General features: G+C 48.3%; 3 protein-coding genes across 6 annotated transcripts in view; 2 read left to right on the top strand and 1 right to left on the bottom strand.

Moving 5' to 3' along the window:
• RBBP5 (RB binding protein 5, histone lysine methyltransferase complex subunit) overlaps positions 1–8185 on the top strand; it is a 38659-nt gene extending 30474 nt beyond the window's left edge. For both annotated transcript variants that reach the window (XM_047752438.1, XM_047752437.1), the window contains exon 14: positions 6079–8185. In XM_047752438.1, coding sequence (XP_047608394.1) covers positions 6079–6107 — 29 coding nt within the window. In that variant the 3' untranslated portion in view covers positions 6108–8185. The remainder of the gene's footprint in view (positions 1–6078) is intronic.
• A 1374-nt stretch (positions 8186–9559) lies between these two features.
• TMEM81 (transmembrane protein 81) lies at positions 9560–11207 on the top strand. The gene has a single exon (XM_047752529.1). It carries the CDS (start codon positions 10008–10010, stop codon positions 10836–10838), a length of 831 nt encoding a protein of 276 aa, XP_047608485.1. The 5' UTR covers positions 9560–10007; the 3' UTR covers positions 10839–11207.
• A 4286-nt stretch (positions 11208–15493) lies between these two features.
• CNTN2 (contactin 2) overlaps positions 15494–26439 on the bottom strand; it is a 38299-nt gene continuing 27353 nt past the window's right edge. For all 3 annotated transcript variants that reach the window (XM_047753569.1, XM_047753570.1, XM_047753571.1), the window contains 7 exons: positions 24116–24186; positions 23601–23835; positions 23151–23263; positions 21666–21852; positions 21182–21294; positions 20093–20261; positions 15494–19692 (listed from right to left, as the gene is read on the bottom strand). In XM_047753569.1, coding sequence (XP_047609525.1) covers positions 19583–19692; positions 20093–20261; positions 21182–21294; positions 21666–21852; positions 23151–23263; positions 23601–23835; positions 24116–24186 — 998 coding nt within the window. In that variant the 3' untranslated portion in view covers positions 15494–19582. The remainder of the gene's footprint in view (positions 19693–20092; positions 20262–21181; positions 21295–21665; positions 21853–23150; positions 23264–23600; positions 23836–24115; positions 24187–26439) is intronic.

Genomic DNA, 26439 nt, shown 5'->3' with positions numbered 1-26439 from the left:
GCTTTGTACAGCCCCTGACTCCGTTTCACTGCAGCATTTTTTTCCTCCCTTCCTTCCTTTTTTCCCAGTGGCAAATAATCTCTGAGTTAAAGCTGCTTATAAGGGCAGGCTAAACTAGATTTGGCTTAATTCAGTGGCTCTTAACCTTGGGTCCATAACTAGGTTTCAGAGGCTCTCCATTCCCTTGATCTTATATGCAGAATAATGTGTGAATATTTTTGTAGGGAAGATGCCTGTACATGTCACTGGATTCCTGTAGGAATCCATGACCCCAAAAGAACCCCTGGTTTTTAATTCATTTTCGCATCTATGTTTGCTCCTATGTTTTTGTTTTGTCTCAGACAGATAAGCAGAAATATGAGCTTCTTCATATAGCCCCTGACTGTTTAACTGTAGCATCTTTTTTTTTTCTCTCTCTCTTCAAATTGTTCGAATCCGAGAGGTGGTGTTTTTGTTTTTGTTTTTTTCTCTCCCAATAGTCTAGAAGCAGTGGTGGAGTTGTTAGTTGTACTGTCAATGTTAAGGAAGAAGATGAGGTGTTTGTGTTTTTTGTTTTTTTTGTTTTTTTTTTTCAAACAGGAGGAGACTACCAAAGAGACAGAAACTGTGTAACTTCTTAACACCCAAGTCTCTTGAAATGTACTGAGTTTTCTCACTTTTACCTGACTGGAGGATTTGGGAGATGGAGAACAGTTTGAATTTCCTGTAAAATGCTTGTAAATCTTGGCTAAATGGCATCTCGGTTGGAAAACAGTCATCAAATCATAGTCCATTTCTACTCAGAGGTTGGGTTTTGGAAACTTTGTTTTATCTGTAGGTGCTGCTTTAGTTACTACAATACTGTGACTTCTCTGTTGCTAGGTCAGTAGATTCAGAGGCAGGACTGACAAAATGCCATTGGTTGTATTTAGGGGTTTTTTCCCCCTTTAAAATTTTAATTTAAATGCATTATTCCAAATGCAATGACATGCACTGGAATGCAAAACACTTCCTTAAGTCGGTTAAGCATTGTGAATATGAATTCTCTTCTACAGAGGGTCTGAAACAGAGTCAGTTCCTCATCATTTTGAGTATTCCCCCTCAAGTTCACTAGATTTAGGCTTTTATGTTTTTCACAGTCCAACACCATGCCACTGAGCACCAGCATTTTTTCCCAACAACAGTCCTCCCCTGAGCATGTTACCACCTAGTATCTATTTTTACTATTGTTATTATTTTCGCTTTTTTAGGCCACACCCACAGCATGTGGAAGTTCCCAGGTTGGGTTGAATGGGAGCTGCAGCTGCTGGCCTGGGGCGGTAGCTCACGGCAGTATCAGATCCTTAGATACACTTTCAAAATCCTGGAAGAATTATATGAGCATTGCCAACAAAGATTGCAGGTTAATAATCGACTAATATAGATAAAAATCCTACCTTATATAATATACTACTTACATAAGCTGATGCCATGACAGAAAAAACAATTTAAAGTTTAAATAGAGGCGTTCCCACTACGGTGCAGTAGGTTAAAAATCCAGTTGCACTGGCTTGGGTTGCTGCAGAGGCCTCAGTTTGATCCCATGTTGCCACAGCTGCGCTCAAATTTAGTCCCTGGCCTGGAAACTTCCATAGGCCAAGGCCATTTAAAAAGAAAAAAAAAATTGAAGTTTCCATTGTGGCTCGGTGACTAGTATCCATGAGGATATGGGGTTCGATCCCTGGCCTCACTCAGTGGGTTAAGGATCTGGCGTTGCCACAAGCTGTGGCATAGGTTGTCGATGCATTTTGAATCTAGCATTGCTATGGATGTGGCATAGACTGGCAGCTACAGCTCCAATTCAGCTCCTAGGCTGGGAGCTTCCATATGCCATAGATGCAGCCCTAAAAAGAAAAAGAAATAAAAAAAAAAAAATTAGGATTCACGTTGTGGCTCAGTGTTTAACGAATCTGACTGGGAACCATGAGGTTGCAGGTTCGATCCCTGGCCTCGCTCAGTGGGTTGAGGATCCAGCGTTGCCGTGAGCTGTGGTATAGGTTGCAGACGTGGCTCGGATCCCCCGTTGCTGTGGCTCTGGTGTAGGCTGGCGCTACAGCTCCGATTAGACCCCTAGCCTAGGAACCTCCATGTGCCACGGGAGCAGCCCTAGAAATGACAAAAAGGCCAAAAAAAAAAAAAGTTGAAAAGTTGACATATCCCTAAAGGAATGGACTTTTTTTTCCCTGAAGTTATCAAAATATCACATTGAAATACTGAGCTTTATCTAAAATAAATATTTTTGGTGTTTATGCAAGTCAGCATTTCAAGCTCCTTCTAGAAGTGGGTATCATAATCAGGGGCCTTCTTAGCGGAGAAGATTGGAAGAGGTACCGACCTCATTAAAGACTAGAACTTGTGTCTTGAAATAGGGTGCTTCAGACTGGATTTTTACTTTCTACCTCATCTTTATCAGGCACTTGATTTGGTCAGCCAACTCATAGAGGCACCTATTTTAACGGCATCACTCTTGAAAAGGACTAGAGGAGCCTTTTCCATAAGAAGGCCAGAATGATGATGTGCTTTCTGAGAACACACAGACAAAACAACTGCGTAGCTTGCTGCAGACATTATCCCAGCCTCTCGTGGGGGTGCACATCGCATACTTCCCCGTGTAATCTGTACTTCCTTCTTCCCATTTTCTCCTTTCTTCTCCAGCCTTGGTTCCTTGGCCTTTTCCTGAGTGGGAGGCCCCAAAACTGAAACAGCCAGAACAAACCCCAATGTGCACTGAGGAGCAGGATCATTAAAAAGCCTCACAGGAGGCAGGATTGTTTTAGTCCCAAGACTTCGTCAAAAGGGCTGCACCTACTTTTTCCCACCAGCTGCAGAGTGGTTTGGATCTTTGTGAAGGCTGTGAATCTGGGGGAGAGTGGTGAAACTGAGTATCCCATAATGCCATCAGAAATCTCAGTTTCAGGACCCCCTGTTCACTTTCCAGTCCACCTGTCATCTTTTGTGTGGGATTCTCTGGCCAAAGGTGGGGCTTCATGTAATACCATGTTCAGCTTAGAGGACCCAGAGACGACAGAGGCAGGCTGACACATGCTGTTGGTTTTCATGTGGCTTCAAAAACTCTTTATATCTCATGTTCTTCTACACCTTGGAGATTTTCAGTACAAAGCAGCATGCTGTCCTCGTGGATGTTCTACCAGACAATAAGACATGAATCCCAGTCCTGAATGCCTGAGGTTGAACCGTCTCCAGAGATCTGTTCATTCTGATGGGTATAGCTGTAGATTCAGTGCTTCGTGCGCCTCTCCTCCTCAGGGATGCCCTACTTTTGCATAAGAGCCAAATTGAAGACAGGATTCTAGGTGTAGGCTGTTTTACTGCTCAAGTTAGATAAATGCTGACTGTTGTTAATATGTGCAATTGATGGTTACTGAAGAAACTGTTCGCTAAGCCCTGATTAGCCCTGACAAAGATGATGTAGTCTGCTGCATGTTGCAACAGGAGATTATGCATTTCAGGGGACAGTTGAAGACCCATAGACCACCACAGGAATAATCTAGCCATCTGGAATCTGGGGCTGTAGAAAAGTCTTCCCTATCAAACAGCTCATCAGTATTGGACAGTACCAGTGGACCCACATCTATGAAGACTCACATTCTGTGATGAGTGATGACCCATCAGTGAAGCCTGGTGAGGGTAGCTCTGAGCTGGGGACCTTTCAGAAAGTCTAGACTGACAAAGCACCATCTATCAGATCCCCCCCTGGTTACCTTATCAGATACTCTCTAGAGACAGTCCTCAGGGTAGAAACTTGAGATGTGAGCAGAACCACCAGTGTCCTGGTTGCCCTGTGACTGCTCAAGGATTGCCCAAGAACTGGGGCTCATTGGCAGTGAACACTGTCAGTAGCAGGTGTGACCAAGTTGTGGTCTGTCACATACATGGTTAAAGGCCTTGTGGGATGGTGGGCATGAACGGGGCAGTCTGTACCTGTCAAAGGTGGCAGAGGCCAAAGAGAGCAGAAGTGCTACTTCTGGGGACCGACAGACCCCCGCATAGTTTTCCGTGCTTCTGGCCGCACCACTGCGCTCCTAGTGCTGGCCCACCATCCTGGGCCTCTGAACCATATCCTGTTCACTGCCTGAACCTGTGATTGTTTTAAATGGTTGGTGGTAGGCTTCCATCTTCCTCCCTTTTATCTTTTATTTTTGGTCTTTTTAGGGCCATATCTGTGGCATATGAGGGTTCCCAGGCTAGGGGTCGAATCAGAGCTGTACCTGCCAGCCTACACCACAGCTCACAGCAACTCTGGATCCTTAACCCACTGAGCGAGGCTAGTGACTGAACCTGCGTCCTCTTGGATACTAGTCAGATTTGTTCCCGCTGAGCCATGACAGGAATTCCCCCTTCCTTCTTAAAAAATGGTCAGTCTCTCAAAGACTAATTTATGAACTCCTGCCAAAATCAGATTTTTAGATGGCTAGTGGATATTCTTTCTCATTTGATGTGGTCTTTTTAGCTGATTAAGGTAATATTTGAAAATTAATATCCAGAGTTTTCTTAGGCCACCCTGGCTTAGCTGCTTTTGGGAAGTAGCAATACCAGCTAGTCACCATGAACTGACTTTGTCTTAACTTTGTATTAGTAGAGATTCCCACCATGTTGCAGCCAAATAACATCTGTCCTTGGGGCAGATGTTTAAGTAACCTGGAGGTCTTCTGCTTTGTTGCTGTTTTCTGTGTATCTTATCTTGTGCGAAGACTTGCTTGCTTGGGCATTGGTTTGTTGTCTGGTGCATCAACAAGCTTTGTTTCTGGTCTGTTCACAGGCAAGAAGGCCATGTAGAAACATCAACTGACCTCAGATAATCCATATGATGTAGCTCGTTAGTCATCCTGAGTGCCCATTATTAATGCAAGCCACTTTTTCCTCTCATGATTTAGGTGAAAAATGTCAGTGTTGTGTTCATTTTTAAACTGTCTTAAAACCAAATTGGTCAGAGTACCGGTAAAAACCATCAGGGAAACCAGCCTTAAAGTGTTAAAGGCATGGTTGAGTCCTGTGGAATAGATGGTTTCATTTCAAGATTTTTAAAAAAAAAATCCACCCAAGAGGTTAATTATGTTTTATGTTGAGACCTGAAAAACAGATGCTGAAGTATACTTTTTTATCTTACTGAACTGTACATAAAGTTTCAATTTGATTTTTGACAGGTAGCATCCAGGAGAGTTTTGTGTCTTACAATTTCGGTCTAGTCTCAGGCAAATTGGAGTTTATTTTTATTGCCCGTTTTCATCTGTGCTCGAACCGAAAGAAATCAGGTTAAAAGCAAAGTTTATGAACAGGTTCTTTTCTTTCATGACCTGGGCAGTTATTTGTAACCATTTTACCTTCAGGTGGCAAGTTCTTCCCCGTTCCAGATGAGCCTGGGAGGACTTTCTTCACCTTGTTCTCGTTTTACACTTCCTAGTTAATATTTCACAGCAGCCCATTTAAGGATGTCCCTCAGAGATTGAACAGCTTCTATGGAGTAATCAGGGAAGTGTTCCTTTGATTTTATTATTTAGGATTTTATTCATCGATCTGTTGTTGGTGCCTAGAAATGCCGACAGTTTTCATTAGCATGTCACCATATTTGGGATTCTGAGGTGCTGAGTGTGTCACTTGAGGAACCGGGGGTGTTTTGAAAAGGGTTCGATGCTCACTGTTAATCATTCAGTGATGAAAGAGTCTAACATACGAAAGATTGGAAGATGCACTACCCTACGGTCTCCTTTCTTCTGCTTACTGCACTCTTTAGAATAGAGAGCTTTATTTGGAGAATGGTTAGCAACTGGGAAAATGTGTAGAACTCTGATCATTTTGCCTTTTTTTCCCCCTTTTGAGGCAGTGCTGAGAGCATTACTCGGGTGGGGGCTTGGGATTTGGACTCCTTGTTGCTTCAGCAAAGAGTAATTGGGAGTTGGAGTTGGTTTTAAGTGAAAGGGGGGGAATTCTTAGCCCATGTGTGCTTGTCACGCGTCATCCAGCCTCCATCAGTGTTTCTGTTCTGGAGAGTAATGGTCTAAGTTGATGCTAAACAAAGTCTTTTTATTTCTATCTCTTTAGCAGGGGGAGCAATCTCAGAACTGTTATGAACACCTTTGAAGTTCTTCGTTCTTCTCTGCTCTGCCGTCGTGTGGCCTCTGGACACTGTGGTCAGTGGTTTGAGATTGACTTTAAGACAAAGGCCTCTTGTCTTCCACCCAGGAGGTGGAAGGAGTGAATTTTATGTTTGAAATGAAGAAGCGAATTATGGAAGAAGAGTATACGTCCCTTCCCTTTCAAGCATAAGTCCAAATAGGCTCTCAGGAATGAGGATTTGTGAAGACATCAAACAGGAGTTTTGACTCATTTAAACTTTAATGCTTGTTATGTTGCTGGAGAAGAGATTCCTGTTTTGCTCGTCTATCTTTCCTGTACCCAGCAGCATTTCGGCCTGTCATCTCCTATCTCCTAGTTGTCTTCCCTCCTCAGTGCATGTCCTTGAGTGACTTGTCCTTATCTGAAATTCTGCTGCCTGCATCCTAGAAAAACTTCTGTTGCACATTCTTTCTTCCATTTTTAAACTTAGCCACTCACCGATACCTCCTGTATTTCCATATTGTGTTACCTAGGATGGGCATAAGAGAAAGTGCTTGAAAGATTTCAGATTTCCCAAAAGGAAAGAAAGATGAGAAAGGCCCCCTCTTTTTTAACACACTGTAACATTTTGCTCAAGAAGCTGGGCTCTAAGAGGGTCAGGGTTTTTCTTTGTTTTCTTTTCATTGCATGTTTCCCTCTGGTATTGGTTCATTCTCATTAATCATGGTTTTTGAAGATAGCTAGTTTCATTCTCTCCAGCAAAGAATCATTAGTAGTTTATATTGTTTTACCCATACAGGCTTCCAGAGACAGAAACAAACCGAGGTGTCTCTTAGCAAGCTTCTTTTTTATTGGGGTGGGGGAATCTATGCAAGGACTGAAATAAAACCGTCCAAAATCAAAGCAGCAACAACACAGTTCAAATTTAAAAATCAAGGAACCTTTCTTTTCTTTTTTTTTTTTTATCATTGCTTGTGGACGTCTGAGCTTCCCGTCAGCCATTGCATTTACCCTCCTGTGTCCGACGCCCCTTTTCCTTCCTACATGTTTCCAGTCACTTCCTTTCTGTGAAAGGTTGCTTAGCTTTTTAAAAAATTTTTTACTTTTTGCTTTTGCTGTTCTTTATATAAAAAGTAGCAGATTGGCTGGATGTGTGCATTAGGTGTTTGAAATTCTCTGAAAATCCCCGAAGGAAAAAACCGGGTGTGGAGAGGGTTCTCCAGCCTCTCTGAGTAGCTGACTGGAAGTGCTTAAATCTGCATCATCATTTCCACAGTATTCTCAAAGGAGAGTCAAACACTGTGCTTATTGGCAAACTTCTACCAGTTGACGGATGCTCCGGTAGGTGGCCAAACAAGCCGATAAGGATTTTAGCATAGAGATCAAAGTAATATCACATCAGCAAGAGCCACTTCCATTCCATGTTTAGTACCAAAATGTTCAGTAGTTGAAGTGAGAGTTCTCCCTGAGTCAGTGGCAAAATGTCTATATTTTTAGATGCCACTGCTTTTTCCTCAGATGTGCATTTTGTGAATTTTCACTGTGTATTTCTTATCAGAGCAGTGGTTGGGATTGATAGGTGGGTCGCTAGACAGGTTTTTGTTTTGCAGACGTTATTTCCATTTCGTCTCTCTCTGCTGTACGCTGCAGTCATATGCAAACCGTGTGATACAAGACGTTTCTGCCTTATTTCTACGTGCAGAGTAGCTGGCTGTCCCCTGCCTGTGCATTTGGATGTTCAAGCTCTGCCCACCTCCTAAACTGGCTACTGAGAAAATCAACTTCAGCCCTGTCAGAATGGCTCTGGCAGCAGCTCCTAATAATTATTTATGCTTTTGGAATTTTTTTTTTTTTTCCAGCTCCTAAAACCATCTGTCCATTTCAGCTCCTAAAACCTTCTGTCCAAAATCTGGTTTTCTCGATTTATACAATATATGCATATTCTCATCCCTTTTGCCACCACCCCGCCCCAGCCCCTGACATTTTGGTTTTTTTAATGTTCTGCAGTTTTGTACGAGAAGAGACTTAGCCTTGGGTACTTCTTGCTAAAGCTTTAATGCTTTGTAAATAAAATTGGATCTTTATTAAAGAACAGGTGTAGGTGTTTGTTTGTAGATACTGGTCACTTCTGAAACTCGGCAGTCACTTTGCTTTGTACAGTGGAAAGTGCAGCTTGCTTTGTTGACGTGAGATCTTTGTGTGGAGGTTCAGAGCTGGAAGGGCTAAGGGGTGGTCAGATGGTCCTCTAGACAAGATTGTAAATAAACAATTCAGGTAAAAAGTTAGTGTCAGATCACAAAGGTCATCTAGGAATGACCTCTGTTCAAATTCCCTAACTTGGCGTCAGTGTGTATAACTGCTCTGTAGAGACCACAGTGCAAGGAATTTATAGAAGCACTAGAGAGCAGGTTCCTCCTTCCAAGGATCTTTCTTCAAGTGTAAGTACAGTTACATTCCTCCTTATTAGCCCTTTTCCTCTGAGATTACATAGCTTTGAAATCCATTGAATACTCGTCTCCTAAAGAGTAAGATGTTTCATAAAGCCCTTTTAAGTCTTTGATTTTAATCACCTCTAAATCAGAGTGTCTACTTACTAGTCTTTCCTGTTATGTGACTGAGAATCTTTTTGACGTCATAGCTGTCTCATAGCAACCGTGACCCAAGTGAATGATGAGCTCCTTCTTATGTTCTAGAAGATGAAGGAACTAGGCCGAGAGATGGGGAGAATTATGTACGCTCTCACCCAGAATGTATCTTCGGTACCCTTGGGAAGGAAGAGTGCCTAGAAGTGGGAGAGGAGGAGTTCTTGTCATGGCTCAGTGGAAATGAATCTGACTAGCATCCATGAGGACGCAGGTTCGATCCCTAGCCTTGCTTAGTGGGTTAAAGATCTGGCGTTGCCATGAGCTGTGGTGTAGGTCAAAGACACAGCTCGGATCTGGTGCTGCTGTGGCTGTTGCATAGGCCAGTGGCTGCAGCTCCAATTCAACCCCTAGCCTGGGAACCTCCATATGCCAGGGGTGTGGCCCTAAAAAGACCAAAAAAAAGAAAGAAAGAAAAAAGAAATAGAAGTGGGAGAGGAGCCACACTTAACATTGCCTATCTCTCTGCTAAGCATTCGGGTTCTAAGAGGCCTCTTGGCCCTTGTTTTCATGAATTTTCGTTTCTATTTAAAATTCCTTGCACAGGAACAGAATTTCACACTTAGTACTAAGTATTTTTATGTACAGTTTAAACTTTGATGCTCAAAGTGACCTTCTTGAAATAAGCAAGGAGGTCTTAATTTGTATTATAAAGGAGGAGATTAGAAATTCAGGAAGGGTAAGTCATTTGCCTTTCAGTCCAGTCATCTTAGTCCTTTCTTTTTTTTTTTTTTTTTTAAAGTCCTAAGCATTTAAAGTAAATAATAGCTTCATGCAAGTTAATCCTTTTTTTTTTTTTTTTTTTTAGACTCGGTATTTGATTTCTTATTTGCTCAGATTTAACTGGGATTTTGAAACCTGTGGGTTCAGATCCCCACAGTTTGGATAGGGGATGGAAAGGGGTGAGGGAGGGTATACCTTCACTATGCATTTGAAGTGATTTGGAAATTTACTTCGCCTCTGAAGTCTTTTCATCTTTGTCTTCCCAAGAGGTGGATTTAAATTCATTAAAGGGATGTGAAAAGAATGGAGACTGCTTAGGTGTTCATTAACAAGCAGAGATAGTAAAGCATCGATGTTGTGACTTTTTTCCCTGCCTTGTGGCCCTGCCTGTTAATAAGGACTGGGCCTTTTTTAAGTTGTATTGTTTTACTGGCAACGCACACATATCTTTTGACTTTGGAGGCTGTCTCACATCGAAGGAATTAAGTTATGTCGTAGAGGATTTAGCTGGTTTTGGCTGAGAGTAGTGAAATGTCTGTCTACTAAGACATGAAGACTTTGGCCACTAGTTTCAACCTTGGGAGCCTGGTGTTGGCCTTCCATCTACCTTTGGTGGTGACTTCACCGAAAACACTGGCCATCCCTAAGAAACTGCAAGAAGCTGTGGGGAAAGTCGTCGTCAATGCCACAACCTGTACTGTCACCTGCGGCCTTGGCTATAAGGAGGAGACCATCTGTGAGGTGGGCCCCGATGGAGTGAGAAGGAAGTGTGAGTCTCAGCGATTGGAATGTCTGACCAACTGGATCTGTGGAATGCTCCATTTCACCATTCTCATTGGGAAGGAATTCAAGCTGAGCTGCCTGAGTTCCGACATCCTGGAGATTGGGCAGGAAGCTTTCCGATTCACCTGGAGACTTGCCCGGGGTATCATCTCAACTGACGATGAAGTCTTCAAACCCTTCCGAGCCAGTTCCCACTTTATAAAGTTTCGTTCCGCCCAGGAGTATGATTCTGGGACCTACCGGTGTGACGTCCAGCTGTTAAAAAACTTGAGGCTTGTCAAGAGGCTCTATTTTGGGCTGAGGGTCCTTCCTCCTAACTTGGTGAACCTGGATTTCCATCAGTCCCTCACTGAGGAACAGAAGTTAGCCAATGAGGGCCTGGAAGTGAAAATGGACAACTCTTCCAGGCCCCAGCGCCCACCATGGAAAGGGAAGGTGGCTAGAGCCGTGGGCATGGGGATTGCTGGTGGCATGGCTGGCGGTGTGTTGGTGAGCATCGCCCTGTGCCGTGGGCTGAGGGTGATCCACAGCAGTGCCAGCCTTCAGCCCTTACAAGCCTTGCCGCCGAAGGGCTGGCTGCTCAGAAAGCCAAACTAGCTTTTCAGGAGAGTGTTCCGGGTGCCTGACCATGGCTTAACAATGAGGGAGGGCTTCCACTACCAAAGGGGTGGGTGGGGGATGTGGAGTAGGGCAACATCTGGGGTAGCTATGGGCAGTGGTCTCTAACCATGTCCCAGGTGGATCTCTTTCGGATCTGCCCTGCCCACTGGGTACCCAGGAAACCTGACTGCAGGCATCTCCCTGCTCCCGAGAAGAGTTCTGTCTTGAAAGCTTGCATTCATTTCTGACAACCTGTATGCCTCCCTACCTTGATCTCCCTTCGGAGCAGTATAACCGTGTAGAAGGATATAAGCTTTCCTAGTGAAAACTTTTTTTTTTCCTCTTCAATAAAAATAATTCATAGTAGCTGTATGGAGACCTAAAATTTTTCTGATCTTTAGTGTAAAATTTCTTGCATTTGTGGAGTTCCTTGGTGGCTCAGCAGATTAAGGATCTGGTGTTTTCACTGCTGTGGCTTAGGTCACTGCTGAGACACAGGTTCAGTCCTTGGCCTAGGAATTTCCATATGCTGTAAGTGTGGCCAACAATAACATAAAAAAAGACCCAGAGTTCCTGTAGTGGCTCAGCGGTTACAAACCTGACGAGTCACCGTGAGGATGCATGTTTGCTCCGTGGCCTCGATCAGCGGCTTAAGGATCAGGTATTGCCATGAGCTGTGGTGTAGTTCGCAGATTTGGCTTGGACCCTGTGTTTCTGTGGCTGTGCTGTAGGCCGGCAGTAGCAGTTCCGATTGGACCCCTAACCTGGGAACTTCCACATGCCACACATGTGGCCCTTAAAAATCAAAGAAAAGACCCTCAAAGGCCATTCAGAATGTGTCTGAGATAATTGGCTTGGCTTGTGGAACCATCAGGGAAATAGCTCTTGGGCCACCAGCTGGGCTAATTCTATTGAGAGAATTAGTGTTTCTTCCCCTCACTTATCACTAGCTACAGAGGAAGTAGCAGAAACCAGACTTGGACCAACAAGATAAGTGGTTATCTTGTGGGGCCATGGGTCTGAATCATCAAACTGAACTTTTGAAACACAGGATTCCTGAGCACCAACCTGAGGATGCCAATTTGGTTTAAATTATGGCCAGTGGATCTCATTTCTTCTACATTAAATTAAAAAAAAAATCATGCCCATAGAAAAATTGAAAGGTTTAATGACACCCATAGACCCTTTGACTAGATTTACCAATTGCAAATGTTTTGCTAATTATCTCCCCCCGTATATATATTGATTTTACGTGAAATCAATTGAAAGCTAGTCACAGACATTGTGAACTTTTATTCCTAAATTATGTATGCATCTCCTAAATGAAGGACATTCACCTTGTATAACCACAATGACATCCCCACACTAAGAAAAATAACTATTCCCTAATCTTACATATCGTTGATATTTTGTTCCTCTCAATTTCTAAAATTTTAGAGCTCTTTCACCTGATTTTTGATCCAGGATGAGATGAAGTTTCACATAGTACATTGGATTATTTATCTGAAATCTTATTTTACAGCGGATCCTCTGCATTTTCGTGTGTGTGTTTGTGATGTTGATTTTATTGAAGAGTCTAGCCAGGCCATTTGTCTGGGACAGTGTCCCCGTTTTTTCCTCATGATTAGATTCTCAAGGAACGGATCCTGAACTTTGTTGACCAGAGCCCAATAGGTATGATGTTGTGTATTTATTGCCTCACCTCAGGAGGCACGATGTCAGCGACCCACTGTTTATCAATAGGCTCGAGCATTTGGTTAAGGTGGTGACTGCCATTTCTCTCTAGTGACATACCAGTGTATGGTTTTTGTTTTTATATTTAATCTGTGGAGTGATGCTTTGGGATTAGCTAGTTTTCTAAAAAAAAAACTTCCATCGTGGCTCAGTGGAAACAAAACTGACTAGCATCCATGAGGATGCAGGTTTGATCCCTGGCCTCTCTCAGTGGGTTAAGGATCAGGTGTTGCCATGAGCTGTGGTGTAGGTCACAGACACCAGTTCGACCCCTAGCCTGGGAACATCCATAAGCTGTGGGTGCGGCCCTAAAATAAAAAAAGATTAAAAAAAAACAAACTTTCAGAAGCATTTTGGAATCCAATTCATGGTTTTTGCCTAATTAAATTGCATGTTGGGGATTGCAAAATGATGGAGTCTTTAGATTCATTTTCATATTTACTACCCTGCATTTTCCTGTAAAGAAGCACTCTTCATTCTTTATTTTTGAGGTTTCAGTAGGTTCTCTTCTTTACTCGGTGAGTTATATATAATTCATTACTGTTGTCATTTTTCGATGTTTCGATTGTTGCCAGTCTTGGCCAAGAATCCCTTTGGGCCAGTTCTTTTGTCCTTTGGTGTGGCCCCACTTGACTTTGAGCATGTCCTTGCTACAGCAAGATACCTCACATGCACATTGGACTTTCGTTCCTCCACACCCGAATCTCCAAAGGAGCGTCTCCAAAGGACTCTGTTTCTCCAAGGAGCTGTGGTTCCTTTTAGTGCATGAAGTAGTATTTGGGAACCAAGATCTGGGAGTTCCCTGGTGGCTCAGCAGGTTAAGGATCTGGCTTTGTCACTGCTGTGGCTCGGGTTTGATCCCTGGCCTGGGAACTTCTGCCTGCTGCGGGCATGGCAGAAAAAGAAACCAAGCTCTGGGTACTAGCTGTGTTCATTGTCACTGGGGAGTCACTGCTTTCTAGCCCCTTTGGCTGTCCTAGATGCATGTAAATCATGAGTTCAGAAGCATCTTTGTTATATAGACATTTTATAGATAATTCTGATGTGTAGTGAAGGTTGAGAACCCACTAGCCTAGACTTATGCATAGGGAGTCTTTAATTATTGCTCTTATTCTGAAAAAATCTTAAATTTTCCATACACCCTTTCGCCCATTCTATCTCAGATGGGGTGTGACTCAGAAGACTTGGGTTTGGGTCCTGTGTCTGCTTTCATGTGTGGTGGAGCAAGCTGACCCTTCATAATCTTTATCTTTTTTCTTTGTCTTTTTAGGGTCGCACCTACAGCATATGGAGGTTCCCAGGTTAGGGGTCCAATTGGAGCTGTAGCCGCTGGCCTATGCCACAGCCACAGCAACGCCAGATCAGAGCCGCATCTGTGACCTACGCCCCAGCTCACAGCAACACCGGATCCTTCACCCATCGAATGAGGCCAAGGATTGAACCCGCATATTCATGGATGCTAGCTGGGTTCCTTAACTGCTGAGCTGTGATGGGAACTCCTTGGCTTCTTAGATTTTGTCGCTGTAATGGGATCGAACAGTAAAGAGAACAAAAACCCCTCAGGCGTGTCAGTGAAGACCAAAACCCAATTTAGTTCTTTGACTTTCATGCATGTGATCTGCCTCTGGAGGCTTAAGGAGATGCTGCCTGGACTAAGATTGAGGTTCCAGAGTAGCCAATGCTCCCAGCAGCTCTTTGGGTGCAAAGTAGGAAGGATGAGGCTGTGTGGTGACTACCATTGCCTGTGTGGCCACATCGGGGCTCGTTGTCAGCCTGGGCTTCTCATGCTGAACAGGCCCTGGACACTCAGCTCAGTACCGAGTAGTGGGGCTACTGCTCGTCTTGCTCTCCCTCTCCCCTGGAAAAAGCCATCGGGCTCAGTCAGCCTGGAGCCCTGCCTGCTTTGTCCTGAAAGAACTGAACACTTGCACAGCTGCGTAAGTGTAGCATGCATGCATCTCAGGTGTAAACAGAAGTTGTGATCAATGGTGAATGCATGAGAGTGCTGCAGCTAGAAAACGTGACCAGAAATTCTTACACTTTTGATGGCTATGAGCAGAGGCTGGAGGCACCTTCTCACCCGGTGGGGGTCTCTGTGTCTCTGCAGGGCGGAGACTTCCCTTTGGTGCCATTGAGTCAATACAGGTATCCCCCTCTTTTGGAAAGTTCACTTTCCAGCACTTTGCTTTTACGAGCAACCTACATCAGTACCTGTGTTTGCTAACCAAAAGAGATCTGAAGAAATTCCCATGGTGGCTCAGTGGTAACAAGCCCAACTAGCATCCACAAGGGTGCAGGTTCGATCCCTGGCCTCACTCAGTGGGTTAAGGAACCGGCATTGCCGTGAGCTGTGTTGTAGGTCACAGACAGGGCTTGGATCCCACGTTGCCGTGGCTGTGGTGAAGGCTGGCAGCTCTGATTGGACTCCTAGCCTGGGAACTTCCATATGCCTCAGGTGTGGCCCTAAAAAGCAAAAAAAAAAAAAAAAAGACATCTGAAGAGGATTTTTGCTTTTATGGAAAAAGGCAATTGCTTCTTTGCTCTGCACCATTTCGGCTTATGAAAGATTTCATAGGAATGCTGTACTCTGGAGGAAACCTGTACCTCAAATGTCTTAAAAATCAGGGATGCTCGGAGTAATACCACCACATGCGCACTGTTTACTGCCCATCCTGTGAGGTAAAGCCAGTCAGGCTAGCCGAAGGCCTGCTCTAGTCTGCCGTAAAGTCACTTGGCCTAGTTTTTCTCCGCTCCCAGGACTGAATGAAGTAACATGGACCACGTGTGTTGTGACGCCCTTAGAGTTGACTGTGCGAAGGGGGAAGGTACTGGATAAAAGCCTAGGGTTAGACACTAGGACACGGAGATAGGCTTTAGTCTGAGCATAAAAGTGCATACAGCCGGTGCAAGCTGCCTCAGCCAGTTGAGAAACCATCTTTATTTAAGAACTGCCTGCTACCAGAGTCAATAAATAACTACCATTACAAGAAGTGTGAGAGACAGACAACAGGCCAGTGGGAGTGGGTCCATTTTAACAAAACTGAGTTAAGTCAGTGGTCCAATGAAGCCCTAACCCTCGCCCAGCCATGAGTTAGTCTAAACGATACAGGCCCTGGAGAGGGTGGTCAGTGGAGTCTGGGGGCCAAAGCTGGGTGCACCCCATCTGAGGGGATGAGGCTTCCTAGGGCTCTGGGAAAAGCTATCTGACCCCTTTTTTTTTCTTCCTCTCCAGTTTCCCTTTATTTTCCTGCCTTTCAAACCTATGACCATATATACAGCTACCAGGCATCTCTTTCCATGGAGCTCTTCAAAGTCCCTTAAAAATGTCCATCTGATCCCTCATGCCAGTCCAGGAGCCTCCCTGGCAATCTTGCTCACCCCCAGGACAAAGACCAAGTTAGATCTGAGCCAGGGAAACAGCACCACACCTGCGCCTCAAACCTGGGTTCAAGAATACAGCTTTCCCTCTGCCACAGAGGAATCCAGGAGGCCGTCCCATTCTGGGACCAGAAAGAGCCAGGAGAGTCCTTTAGCCCAGGAAGAAATGAGAGAGTAAAACAGTCTCCGAGCCAGCTCAGGCTCTTGCCCAGAGAGGACGAGCGTGGCTCCAGGGACCGCCAAGAGGCAGCAGGTTAGGCTGGGAAAAGAGCGCCTGGGGTGAGCCTTTCCATTTAAATGACTGTGGCTGCAGCCACTTCCCCCCACACTGCAGGGTCCACAGCAGGTAAGAGCACCAAGACTTCTTGTGCTGAACTGTGGATTCCAAGAATCTCAGCCCTGAAGGACACTTAAAGCGTCCACTCCAGTCTTGATCTAACCTAGACTGCACGACCAACAGCTGTCAAACGTCCTCCAAGATCCCTAGAAAAGGCAGCAGCCTCTCAATTACTCACTCCAGGGTTTCCTCGCAGATGCCTCTCCTGAGGCCTAACCTCAGTCTCTCCTGTCATTGTATCAAAGGAAAAGAGCCCCCGCCTCATGGCCCTCCTGTTCCCTGGCACCACCTGTATCATTGGATGCCCTGAATGAAAGTAGGTAACCTGACCTTGCTGGGCCCTGAGACTCCATCTGAGAGCTGCCCTCCCCCTGGGGGTGAGGTATACACTGAGACAGAGCAACGAGGACTGAGCAGCTGGGGCCAGGGCAGAGGGCCCACAGGCTGAGCCCCAGCGCAGGCAGAACAGAGAAACTCTCCTGAGCCCTGAACCGCAGCCTGCAGGCCGTCTCTGTCCCTAGTCCTCAGGCACTTACTGGCCGCTATGCTGTAGGGTGAAGCACTTGTTTGTGGCTGTTTCCTTCTGGTGGCCTCATCTAGGGCTTGGCGCATGAGAGAGGAGAGATCCAGGATCGAGAGAGCCAGGATCGAGTCGTGACCACAGCAGGTGTGAGCCTCAGCCCATCTGAGCAGAGGAGGTGAAAACCAGAGCCCTCTGGGGCAGGAAGGGACTCAGAAGCCGTCCTAATCTCATCTTTTGCCTCCACACCAGCTCCTGTGCAGCCAGCTCAACAAGAGGCTCTTCCATTTTCCATGCCTGCGTGTCCTCAGATCACCCATGTCATTTTAATCAGTATTCTACCTGAAGCCTTAGACTGCAGGAACATCTGGTTTAATCCAGTTCTGTGTCACCCAAACAAATTCTACCTGCACCATTTTTCCTAAGGCTGAGTTTTCCTAGTTAAAAAACCCTTCCTGGGTTTCCCAGAGGGTCCATCTGCCTCAGTAGAACTAAGACTCTTAAATTGTCTCTCTTGCCTCAAGCAAGCACAGAATGGCAGCCTCCAGCCCGCACTGGGGAGGTCCTGTGCCAAACTAGCTCATCCCTCTTGGCCCAGCATCTAGAAATCTGTCCCCCTGCTTCCCTGGCCGCAGCATGGCCCAAGGCAGTGAGGAAAGAATCAGCTAAACATTGGAAGTAGGTTTCCTACTTTCAGCATCCCCTTTCTGATAGAGCTGGGTACAGGCCATATCATAGCCACGGGGGACCAGACGGATGCTAGGCCAAGTTTGGGGTCCCTGCAATTGGAGAATGATCACTTAGCTGAGCCCCCAGCGCCTTGCATGGGGGCGAAGGACAGGAGCAGGTGAGGAGGGTTTGGTTGACAGCTCCAGGGAGGCAGTCCTGAGCCAGGGGCGGGATGGTGGATTACAGTGGTGGCCGGGAGAAGGGGTGTGAGCTAACATTTTTAAAAAACTGTAGTGGGTAAACATCAACACAAACCTGCCCAGGAAAACAGAGCAGGACTTAAAAATTTAAAAAACCATAACAAAATAGAGCTCTAACTGTAAACTACAGAAACCAGGCTCAGGGGGCCTGTCCCCTACAAGATGCCTGTCCCGCTGCTCCTGCGTGTGAAGGACCACCTGTCACTAGCTAGGCTTTAGGATTTCCTGGCTCTGCCGCCACTGCTGCCTGGATTTGGGGAAATCCCTGTCCTTGCTTTGGCCTCTTTGCTTGGAGCAAGCGTAAGGGGAGCAGGGGGCTTCAAGCCAGCACTGCATGTTGAGGTCCCAGCAGAAGCTGGGCTCCGAAGGCAAAGAAAGACTGGGTCTGCTGCAGTCTGCACATGCCTTGGGCTGGGAGCCAGCCGTGCCGATCACCCCACCATCACCCACCGAGGCAGAATTTTCATAGCCCGCTGCCCTTAACCACCTTTTAAACCAGGTTGCAGCCAGTCAGCAGGGCTCCCTTCCTCCCAAAAGACAACGAGCCTGGAACAGGAAGGTAGGAGAGGGGTGCGACTGCAGCCCTGTCACCAGCAAGCTGTGTGACCTGAGCAAGGCCCTGACCCAACCTCTGTTTCCCCACCAGGAGTGAGGGGCTTGGGCCCGGGGGGTGGGGGTGGGGGGTGGGGTCCCAAAGCCTCCTCCAGCTCTGACATGCTGTCACCGGTACCCAGCGTGCATACGCCCAGAAGGACGTCCCGTGGATTTACCCCTTCGTCTGCTGGGGAGCAGTCTGAGGCAGCCTGGGGTTTGGGCCTCCAGGTGGCCCAGGGTACTCCTGGGAGCCAGCAGGGCCGCCTTTATCCTTGGCCCTTCTCAGAGGACTCCTGACTCCAGGACACACGGAATTAATGCTGCGTTCTGCTGGCGGAAGACGGTGAGGGCATGACCGCTGTCTCCTGCCTCCTGCTCAAATCCTGGAGGGACTGTGTGGGGTGACAAGCCTTTTAGTCACCCAGCCAGCTGTAGTGCCTCTGTCACTCTGGGGTGACAGGGTCGGGTTGGCAGTGTTGGCTTAGAGGGCAATGTCACTTGGACTGTGACTGTGCCTCGGGCCAAGTCTGGTGTCCCTTCCCACCAGGTGTCCCAGCCTCTCAACCCTTCTTGGCTCTTGCAGCCCAACAGTCTGCAGTGTCACCTCCTAGAACTGCAGGGGCTCAGGCTCCTGGCCTGACACCAGGGCACTGGTTCTCAGCCATCTGGGCAGGTGGCAGAGGCCTCAGGGAGTCATCGAGGACCAAGGGTCCAGCCATGCTGCCCTTTAAGAGGAAGAAGTAGGAGAATCCCTGGTCCCAAGGTTTGGCCCTCAGACTGAGGGATGTGGCTGTTTATGCTTTGTCCCACTTCAGCCCGTTCATGCCCAGTGTCCCCTCTGGGCCCAGGACTCCGATCTCCGGGGCAGAGTCCACACGTGGTCCCATAGTGCCATCTCTGCTGACGTGCAGATGGATGTTTAAAACCCCCTTCTTCCTGAAGGCCTTTCTTCCATCGAGGCACTCGAGAAGGCCCAGGCATAGGGCTCAGTATCATCATGGAAGTGACTGCCTGGTTCCTCTTGATTTAAAGAAAAAAAAAAAAAAAATCCTCGCGTGGGTTCTATCCTGTGGCAGAATATGAAATATCCTACCTCCTACGAAAAGGGCACTGTTTAAAGTAGGCATTTAAAACCAGCCGTTTTCAGGCACAATGTTGGGCCACCTTGGCATCGGGAAGGGACTGGGGCCAGCTGGCTGTGTCCATCGGCAGGGTGTCCAGCTGCGGCAGAGAGGGAGGGGTGCCAAGATCAGAGCTCCAGGTAGCCTATGAGGATCAGTGTCACCACGGAGTGAGAGAGGATGGTCCCAGGATGGGGGGCTGGAGAGACTGCCGAGTTCTCCACCATCATGCTTGTGCCTGAAACCAGCAGGTGGAAATGGACTGAGTCAGCGGGACCGGGGGCCAGCCCTTCCCTGCCCGACCCTTGGGACAGAATCCCAACCTTTCCTAAGGAGATGCACAGAGGGCTGGCTTTTAGGACTGGGAGGTGTTCTCAACCCTTCTTGTGCAGCATTCTGTAGGACCTCCGCTTTTATTCCCATGGAAAGAACGCTCTTCCCTCCTGGGGCTCAGGGAGGTTAGGAAGGAGGGGGCAGCAGGGGCAGGTCCAGGGCTACTTTGCCCTTGGTTCTTGCCTGCCTTCTCCTTTCCCCTTGGCGACTGGCTGGGCGGGGGTCTGGCTTGGGGTGGGGGTGGTTCCTGCATTGGGATCTGGATGGACCCTGATACTCCCGGGGGATCAGGGGAGAGATGGCACCTCCATTCTTCACAATGTGGACTTCCGCCGGCACCCCATCCCCTCCAGGCCCTGTGGTCCGGATCTGCACCAGGGCGTGGCCAATATCTTCGGGCACTGCAATTTCTATCCAGTTCTTGTTGGTGAGGTGGAGCGTGGGGGTCGGGTGTAAGTCATTCTGGTACAGCATCTGTGGGGAGGGAGTTAGCCGGGCGGAGTTCCCTCACCCCAGGGTTGATTCCTCTCTTTCCTGGTTCCAGGCACTGGGTGGCGCCCCTGTGGTTCTGGGCCCTGGAGGTCCTGCCTCCTCACCCCTCCCGTTTCCTGTTTTGGTTTTGTTTTGTTTTGTTTTGTTTTGTCTTTTTGCCATTTCTAGGGCCGCTCCCGCAGCATATGGAGGTTCCCAGGCTAGGGGTCCAATCGGAGCTGTAGCCACCGGCCTACACCAGAGCCACAGCAACGTGGGATCCGAGCCATGTCTGTGACCTACACCACAGTTCACAGCAACACCGGATCCTTAACCCACTGAGCAAGGCCAGGGATCGAACCTGTAACCTCATGGTTCCTAGTCGGATTCGTTAACCACTGAGCCACGACGGGAACTCCCTTCCTGTTTCCTTTTGACCAGGCTCTTGAACAAGATCCTCACTGGAGAAAAGCTTGTAAGCAGCTGAACTAGTTTTCAAACTTCTTAGGCCAGAAGGACCCCTGGCCTTCATCCAGTCTGTCACCACCCCATGTGGACCCTGACCCTGACTTTCGGCAGTAGTACCATTTTTTTTTTTTTTTCGGTTGTGCACATGGCATGCAGAAGTTCCCAGGCCAGGGATCGAACTCTCCACACAGCTGTGACCCGAGCTGCAGCTGTATCAACACTGGATCCTTAACCCACTGAGCCAGCGGGGAAATCCAGTCACACGATTTTCTTCTAGGCTCCACTACGACCTGCTCCCTGGAGAACCACTAAGTATTTCATGCCTCTCACAATCCCAAACCCTGCTTACGTCTAACTCAGATCCTTCTTGCTAGAAACTGCAGCTCCCTCATGTTTGCTGGAAACAGAGGTGAGCTGTTTCTCACCATTTAACGCCTGGTCGATCTGTTCCTCACCTTATAGCCTGTGACGGCAGACTCATTTCGGAGCGCGACCACAGGGTCCCACTTAATACTAAGACTGGAGCTTGAGAAAGTCCAGGAGATGTTGCCAGGGGGTCGGCGTGGAGCTGCCAGAGGGGGAGAGAGTGCTGGGGAGATTTCCTAGAGTTTCCCCACCAGTCGCCCCCTTGCTTTTAGCCAGCCTTTTTCTAGAGGTCTGCCCACAGCAGTTGCACCCAGAACATTCTGTCAACCGCTGCCTGAGAAACAAACTCCAACAGAGGTTGGAGAAAAGAGAAAAGTCCTTCAGAGGCCATGAACTTCACTCCCGTATCATCATGATACATGCCACAGCCTTGTTTCTGTGCAGCCCAGGGCTGATGGGCCATCAGCCGGAACACGCATCTTCGGTTGGGGAAAGAGTGATGCTAAAAGCAAGCCCCTATCTCCTGTGCCCACCCCCGCCCCGCCGCCCCCAAGCCCAGGCTGACAAACTCACGGGGCTTCATGGTTGTGGCATTGGCAGCAGGGCTGGCGGGCCCAGTGCCGGCCCGGTTGTAGGCCCGCACCGTCACGTGGTACTTGGTGTTGGGGTGCAGGCCAGTGACCAGGGCAGTGGTGTCCAGCCCTGCTGTCCTTACTCGGTCAGCGGCTGCTTCTTTGTCCCCAGCTTTCCAGTAGCGGATCTGAAGGAGGCAGGGGGACCCTAGGGTCAGCAGTAAGCCAGGACCTCAAGACTACCCTGACCCTGGCTGGGGACACCTACATCTGTTCCTCTCTGGTTCTCATAACTCAGTCTCAGGTCTCAGAACCTAGACTCTAGAAAAAGAGCTCCAAGGAAGCAGAGACAAGGTGATGTGTGTTGCTGCTCCCTCTTGGCACCCAGCAGAGTGTCCCATCCAAAGAGCTTAATACGTGGGTGGAACGAGGGAGTGGGTGGGGGGCTGGGTGATGGGTGAGGGATGGGCACAGACTCAAGCTAGGGTTGGGCCTGCTGAAACCCAACCCCATTCAGTTTACTCAAGAAATCCTGTGGGAACTCTGTTGAAGGCTATGAAATGCATGTTTGTATTTGCAAAGTAGTCCCTGAATCCCCACTCCAGCTTGTGATGGCTGCCCAATAAATGCAAACCCATAGTCCTCATTACACCAAGACCTTTTTTGCTTTTTAGGGCCACACCCATGGCATATGGAGGTTCCCAGGCTAGGGGTCAAATTGGAGCTACAGCTGCCAGCCTGCACAACAGCCACAGCAATCCCAGATCCTTAACCCACTGAGCAAGGCCAAGGATTGAACCGGTAACCTCATGGTTCCTTGTCGGATTCATTTCTGCTGCACCACAGATGTTCTAAATATTCCTCTAAATCAAGGGCACAGTTTGGAGCTATTTCCTCAATGAGGCTTGTCGAACTCATTGTGCTGAAACCCCAGAGCTGACTCTCCTGGGATGGAATTTACCTCACTAAGTACGCCTGCCTGATGGTCCTCCCTTAGACAGTGACATTTCTTGCCTGTCCTCTTTCCCTTCCTCTTGCTCCCTCTCGCTCCCCACCAACCCCGCACGCACTCCAGTGTGGAGTCATCTGTGGGCCCAAGGCTTGGGACACAAACATCTGGGCCCCGAGTTCTACAGGGACAGATGAGCGGGGCTGTGCTGCTCTCTGTGGCCCGGAGGATGCCAAGGCCAACTGGGCTCTGGCAGGAACGGGGTAGGTCATGGCCCTCCCGGCACCCACTCCTCCTCCCCTGGCTCCCACAGCATCCAAGGCCGGCTCTAGCCGAGCAGTGACTTGAAGGCTTGTCCTCCCCCCTGGGCATCCGCCAGAGGGGCTTAGCTAAGGAGGTGTCCACAGTGCTGTGTAGACCGCAGGCTGTTGGCCAGGTTAGTCCATGAGTGATTCTGGGAGGGAGACTAGTGAGCCGTGAGGGCCCCCTTGCCTTGAGCCAGCACCCCTTCCTCTCCCAGCCCAGGCCAGTGCTCACCTCGTACCCCAGGAGGATCCCATTCATGTCCTGCTGTACAGGTTCCCAGGTCACGTTCATCTCTGAGGATGCGACCCCCTGGGCCCAGACCTTGGTTGGGGCCACCCTGGGCTCTGGGAACCGACACAGAATGGGTTTGGAGTCCCAGGGCATCCTATGTCCTACACAGCAGGCGCCAACTGGTACTGCCCTTGCTTAGGATTTTAAGGAGCCCAAGGACCAGAGTGAAGGCCACGTGGGGGCTCCCAGAGCATCCCTTCCCCCCCCACCACCACCACCCCGGGCCCACTTCTCTTCCCAGAGATCCTCCCTTCAAGGGCTAGAAATGAAGCCACGTGTCCTCTCCACCCCTCCTACGGGACCGAGCCGGGGGTGAGGAGCTCGCCTCCCACCCTACAGCCCACGCGGTGCTGGGGTGGGGTCGCCAGGAGGGCCCCCGGGGCGGCCCACCTTCCTCCGCCGAGTACACGAGGGCTGTGAGGCTCTCGGGCCCCTCCCCGCGGCGGTTGTAGCTGCGGATCTTGACCTCAAAGGGCGTGTAGGGCCGGACGCTCTCGTTGCTGTAGACGAAGTACTGGGCGTCGGCGCCGGGCACCCGCGCGGTCTGCCAGCTAGTGCTGCCCTGCCTGCGGAAGGACAGCAGGTAGCCGAAGCCGTCTCCGTTCTGGTACTCCCGGGACATGGGCTGAGGGGCAAGAGCGTGGCATGGGCGAGGGGCCGCGGCGGCGTTTCCCTGCCCATCCTCGGCCCCACCCAGCCTTCACTGAGAGGGGCGTTTCCCTCCTGCAGCGGGTGCAGGGGGAGGGGAAGGGGTGCTGTCTGCTCTGGAGTCAGGACCGTGCAGTGGCTCTGTCTGGGTCCTCTCTGCACGCTGCTCAACTCTGGAGACGGAGTCCCATCGAGTGGGGGTGGGGAGGGAGGACTTGTCCGAGGCATATATGGTTGCCTCTGTGTTTGCAGCTTACCGTCCAGTTGACGATGAGCTCTCCGGGGGCTCCACCACCTCCGCTGAGACCTGAGGGTGCCACCGAGGGGGCTGTCAGGGCCAAGGGACACAGACAGAGCTTGTTAATGGGCAGTGAGGGAAGGAGAGCTCTGAGGTTGAACCTAGGACAAGGTCACGCTTCCAATGGGCCTGGCTATATGCCAATAAAATGGACAAGCTAGAAGGAACGGACAAATCTTAGAAAGGAATAATCTCCCAGAGTTCCCGTCTTGGCTTAGTGGTTAAGGAATCCGACTAGGAACCATGAGGTTGCGGGTTCGATCCCTGGCCTTGCTCAGTGGGTTAAGGATCCGGCGTTGCCATGAGCTGTGGTGTAGGTTGAAGACGCAGCTCGGATTCCACGTTGCTGTGGCTCTGGTGTAGGCTGGCAGCTGCAGCTCCGATTCGACCTGGAAACCTCCATATGCCATGGGAGCGGCCCCAGAAAAGGCAAAAAGACAAAAAAAAAAAAAAGAAAGAAAGGAATAATCTCCTAAGACTGAACCGGGAAGAGATGGAAAATATGAACAGACCAATCACAAGTGTGAAAACGGAATCTGAAGTTTAAAAATTCCCAATAAACAAAAGTCCGGGACCAGGTGGCTTCACAGGTGAATTCTACCAAACATTTGGAGAAAAGTTAACACCTATCCTTCTGAAACTATACCAGTGGGCCCTGGTCTTGTCCTCCAATCGTCTCTCTGGACGTGGGCTCTGGAGTGAGGACCTGAGGTCAAATTCCACCTCTGCCACTTACTAGCTGTGTTTCTCTGGGCAAATTACTTAATCTCTTTGGGCCTTTGGTTCCTCTCTCTGCAAGATGAGGATAATAATGTTTCTCTCAAAGGCTGTAAGAAGAATAACACTCATCAGACAGTGAATAGCATATGCATATAGTAGACACTCCCTAAATGACCACTGTTCTCATTCCTCCGGTTGGTTTAAACTAAATAACAGAGACCAGCTACAGTTTGCTTTAAATGAAAGGAAATAAATAATCTAGAACTGCAGTTAATCTGAAAAACATTTATTTGGGGTTACAGGGTGTTTTATTATTTTTCTTTCCATGGCAGATTTAATTTCCTAATTGCCTCTAGTATTCAGGAAGGCCGATATTAAAACAAGAATGTATTTAATTAGATTGTGAAGCTTGGCAGGGGGTAGCTTGGCTGAGGGTCAAAATATCTCTGCAGATGATCCAGCAATTGGAGACTTATCACTTGGTTCTTTTCTTTTTTTTTCTTTTTTTTTGTCTTTTGTCTTTTTTTAGGGCTGCACCTGCGGCATATGGAGGTTCCCAGGCTAGGGGTTGAGTCGGAGCTACAGCTGCCAGCCTACACCACAGCCGAAGCAACGTGGGATCCAAGCCACGTCTTCGACCTACATCACAGTTCATGGCAACCTGGATCCTTAACCCATTGAGTGAGGCTACGGATCAAACCCATGTCCTCATGGATACTAGTCGGGTTCGCTAACCACTGAGCCACGATGGGAACTCCTATCACTTGGTTCTGATGATGGTGTAGAGCCTTCTAATTTGCAAAGGCATTTAAATACATTATGAATTTGATCCTGTGAGGTGGGTGTTAATATTACCCTTTTCAGAGTGGAAAAAGATTGTAGCCCAGAGTAGGTAAGTGACTTGCTTAAAGTCACACAGCTAATAAACATCACTGTTTGAATTGGAATTCAGCTTTTCTTTTTCTTTTTTTTTTTTTCTTGTGGAACTCAGCTTTTCTGATTTAAAACCCCACCATCTTTCTTCTGCATCACAGCTGTCTTCGTGCTCAACTTCTGGGCTTCTAGAGTGAAGGAGACCCACTCCTCACCCTTCCTTTGACTCTCCAAGAAGTTCAAAGAAAGTGCTCCTTCTGGAATTCTTTACTCGGGAGAAGTACCATTTCAAAAATTTTTTTATTTCTTTTTTGGGTTTTTTTGTCTTTTGGGTTTTGGGGGCCGAAACTGCGGCATATGGAGGTTCCCAGGCTAGGGTTGAATAGGAACTGTAGTTGCCAGCCTACACCGCAGCCACAGCAACGAGGGATCTGAGGCGTGTCTTCGACCTGCACCACAGTTCACAGCAAGGCCAGATCCTTAACTCACTGAGCGAGGCCAGGGATCGAACCTGCATCCTCATGCATACTAGTTGGGTTCGTTAACAACTGAGCCATGATGGGAACTCCTAAAAATGTTGACTGATTCCAGAAAGAGTCTGGAGAGTCAGCCTGGGGCACAAAGGAAACCGTGTTAAGAGATCCAAGAAGGTGCATCCTTGTTACACCTCCAGTGGGGCAGCCAGGGTGG

This window comes from Phacochoerus africanus, chromosome 11 (genome assembly GCF_016906955.1).
Source record: "Phacochoerus africanus isolate WHEZ1 chromosome 11, ROS_Pafr_v1, whole genome shotgun sequence".
In the NCBI taxonomy this organism is placed as follows: Eukaryota; Metazoa; Chordata; class Mammalia; order Artiodactyla; family Suidae; genus Phacochoerus; species Phacochoerus africanus.
This window is presented reverse-complemented; position numbering and strand designations above follow the sequence as displayed.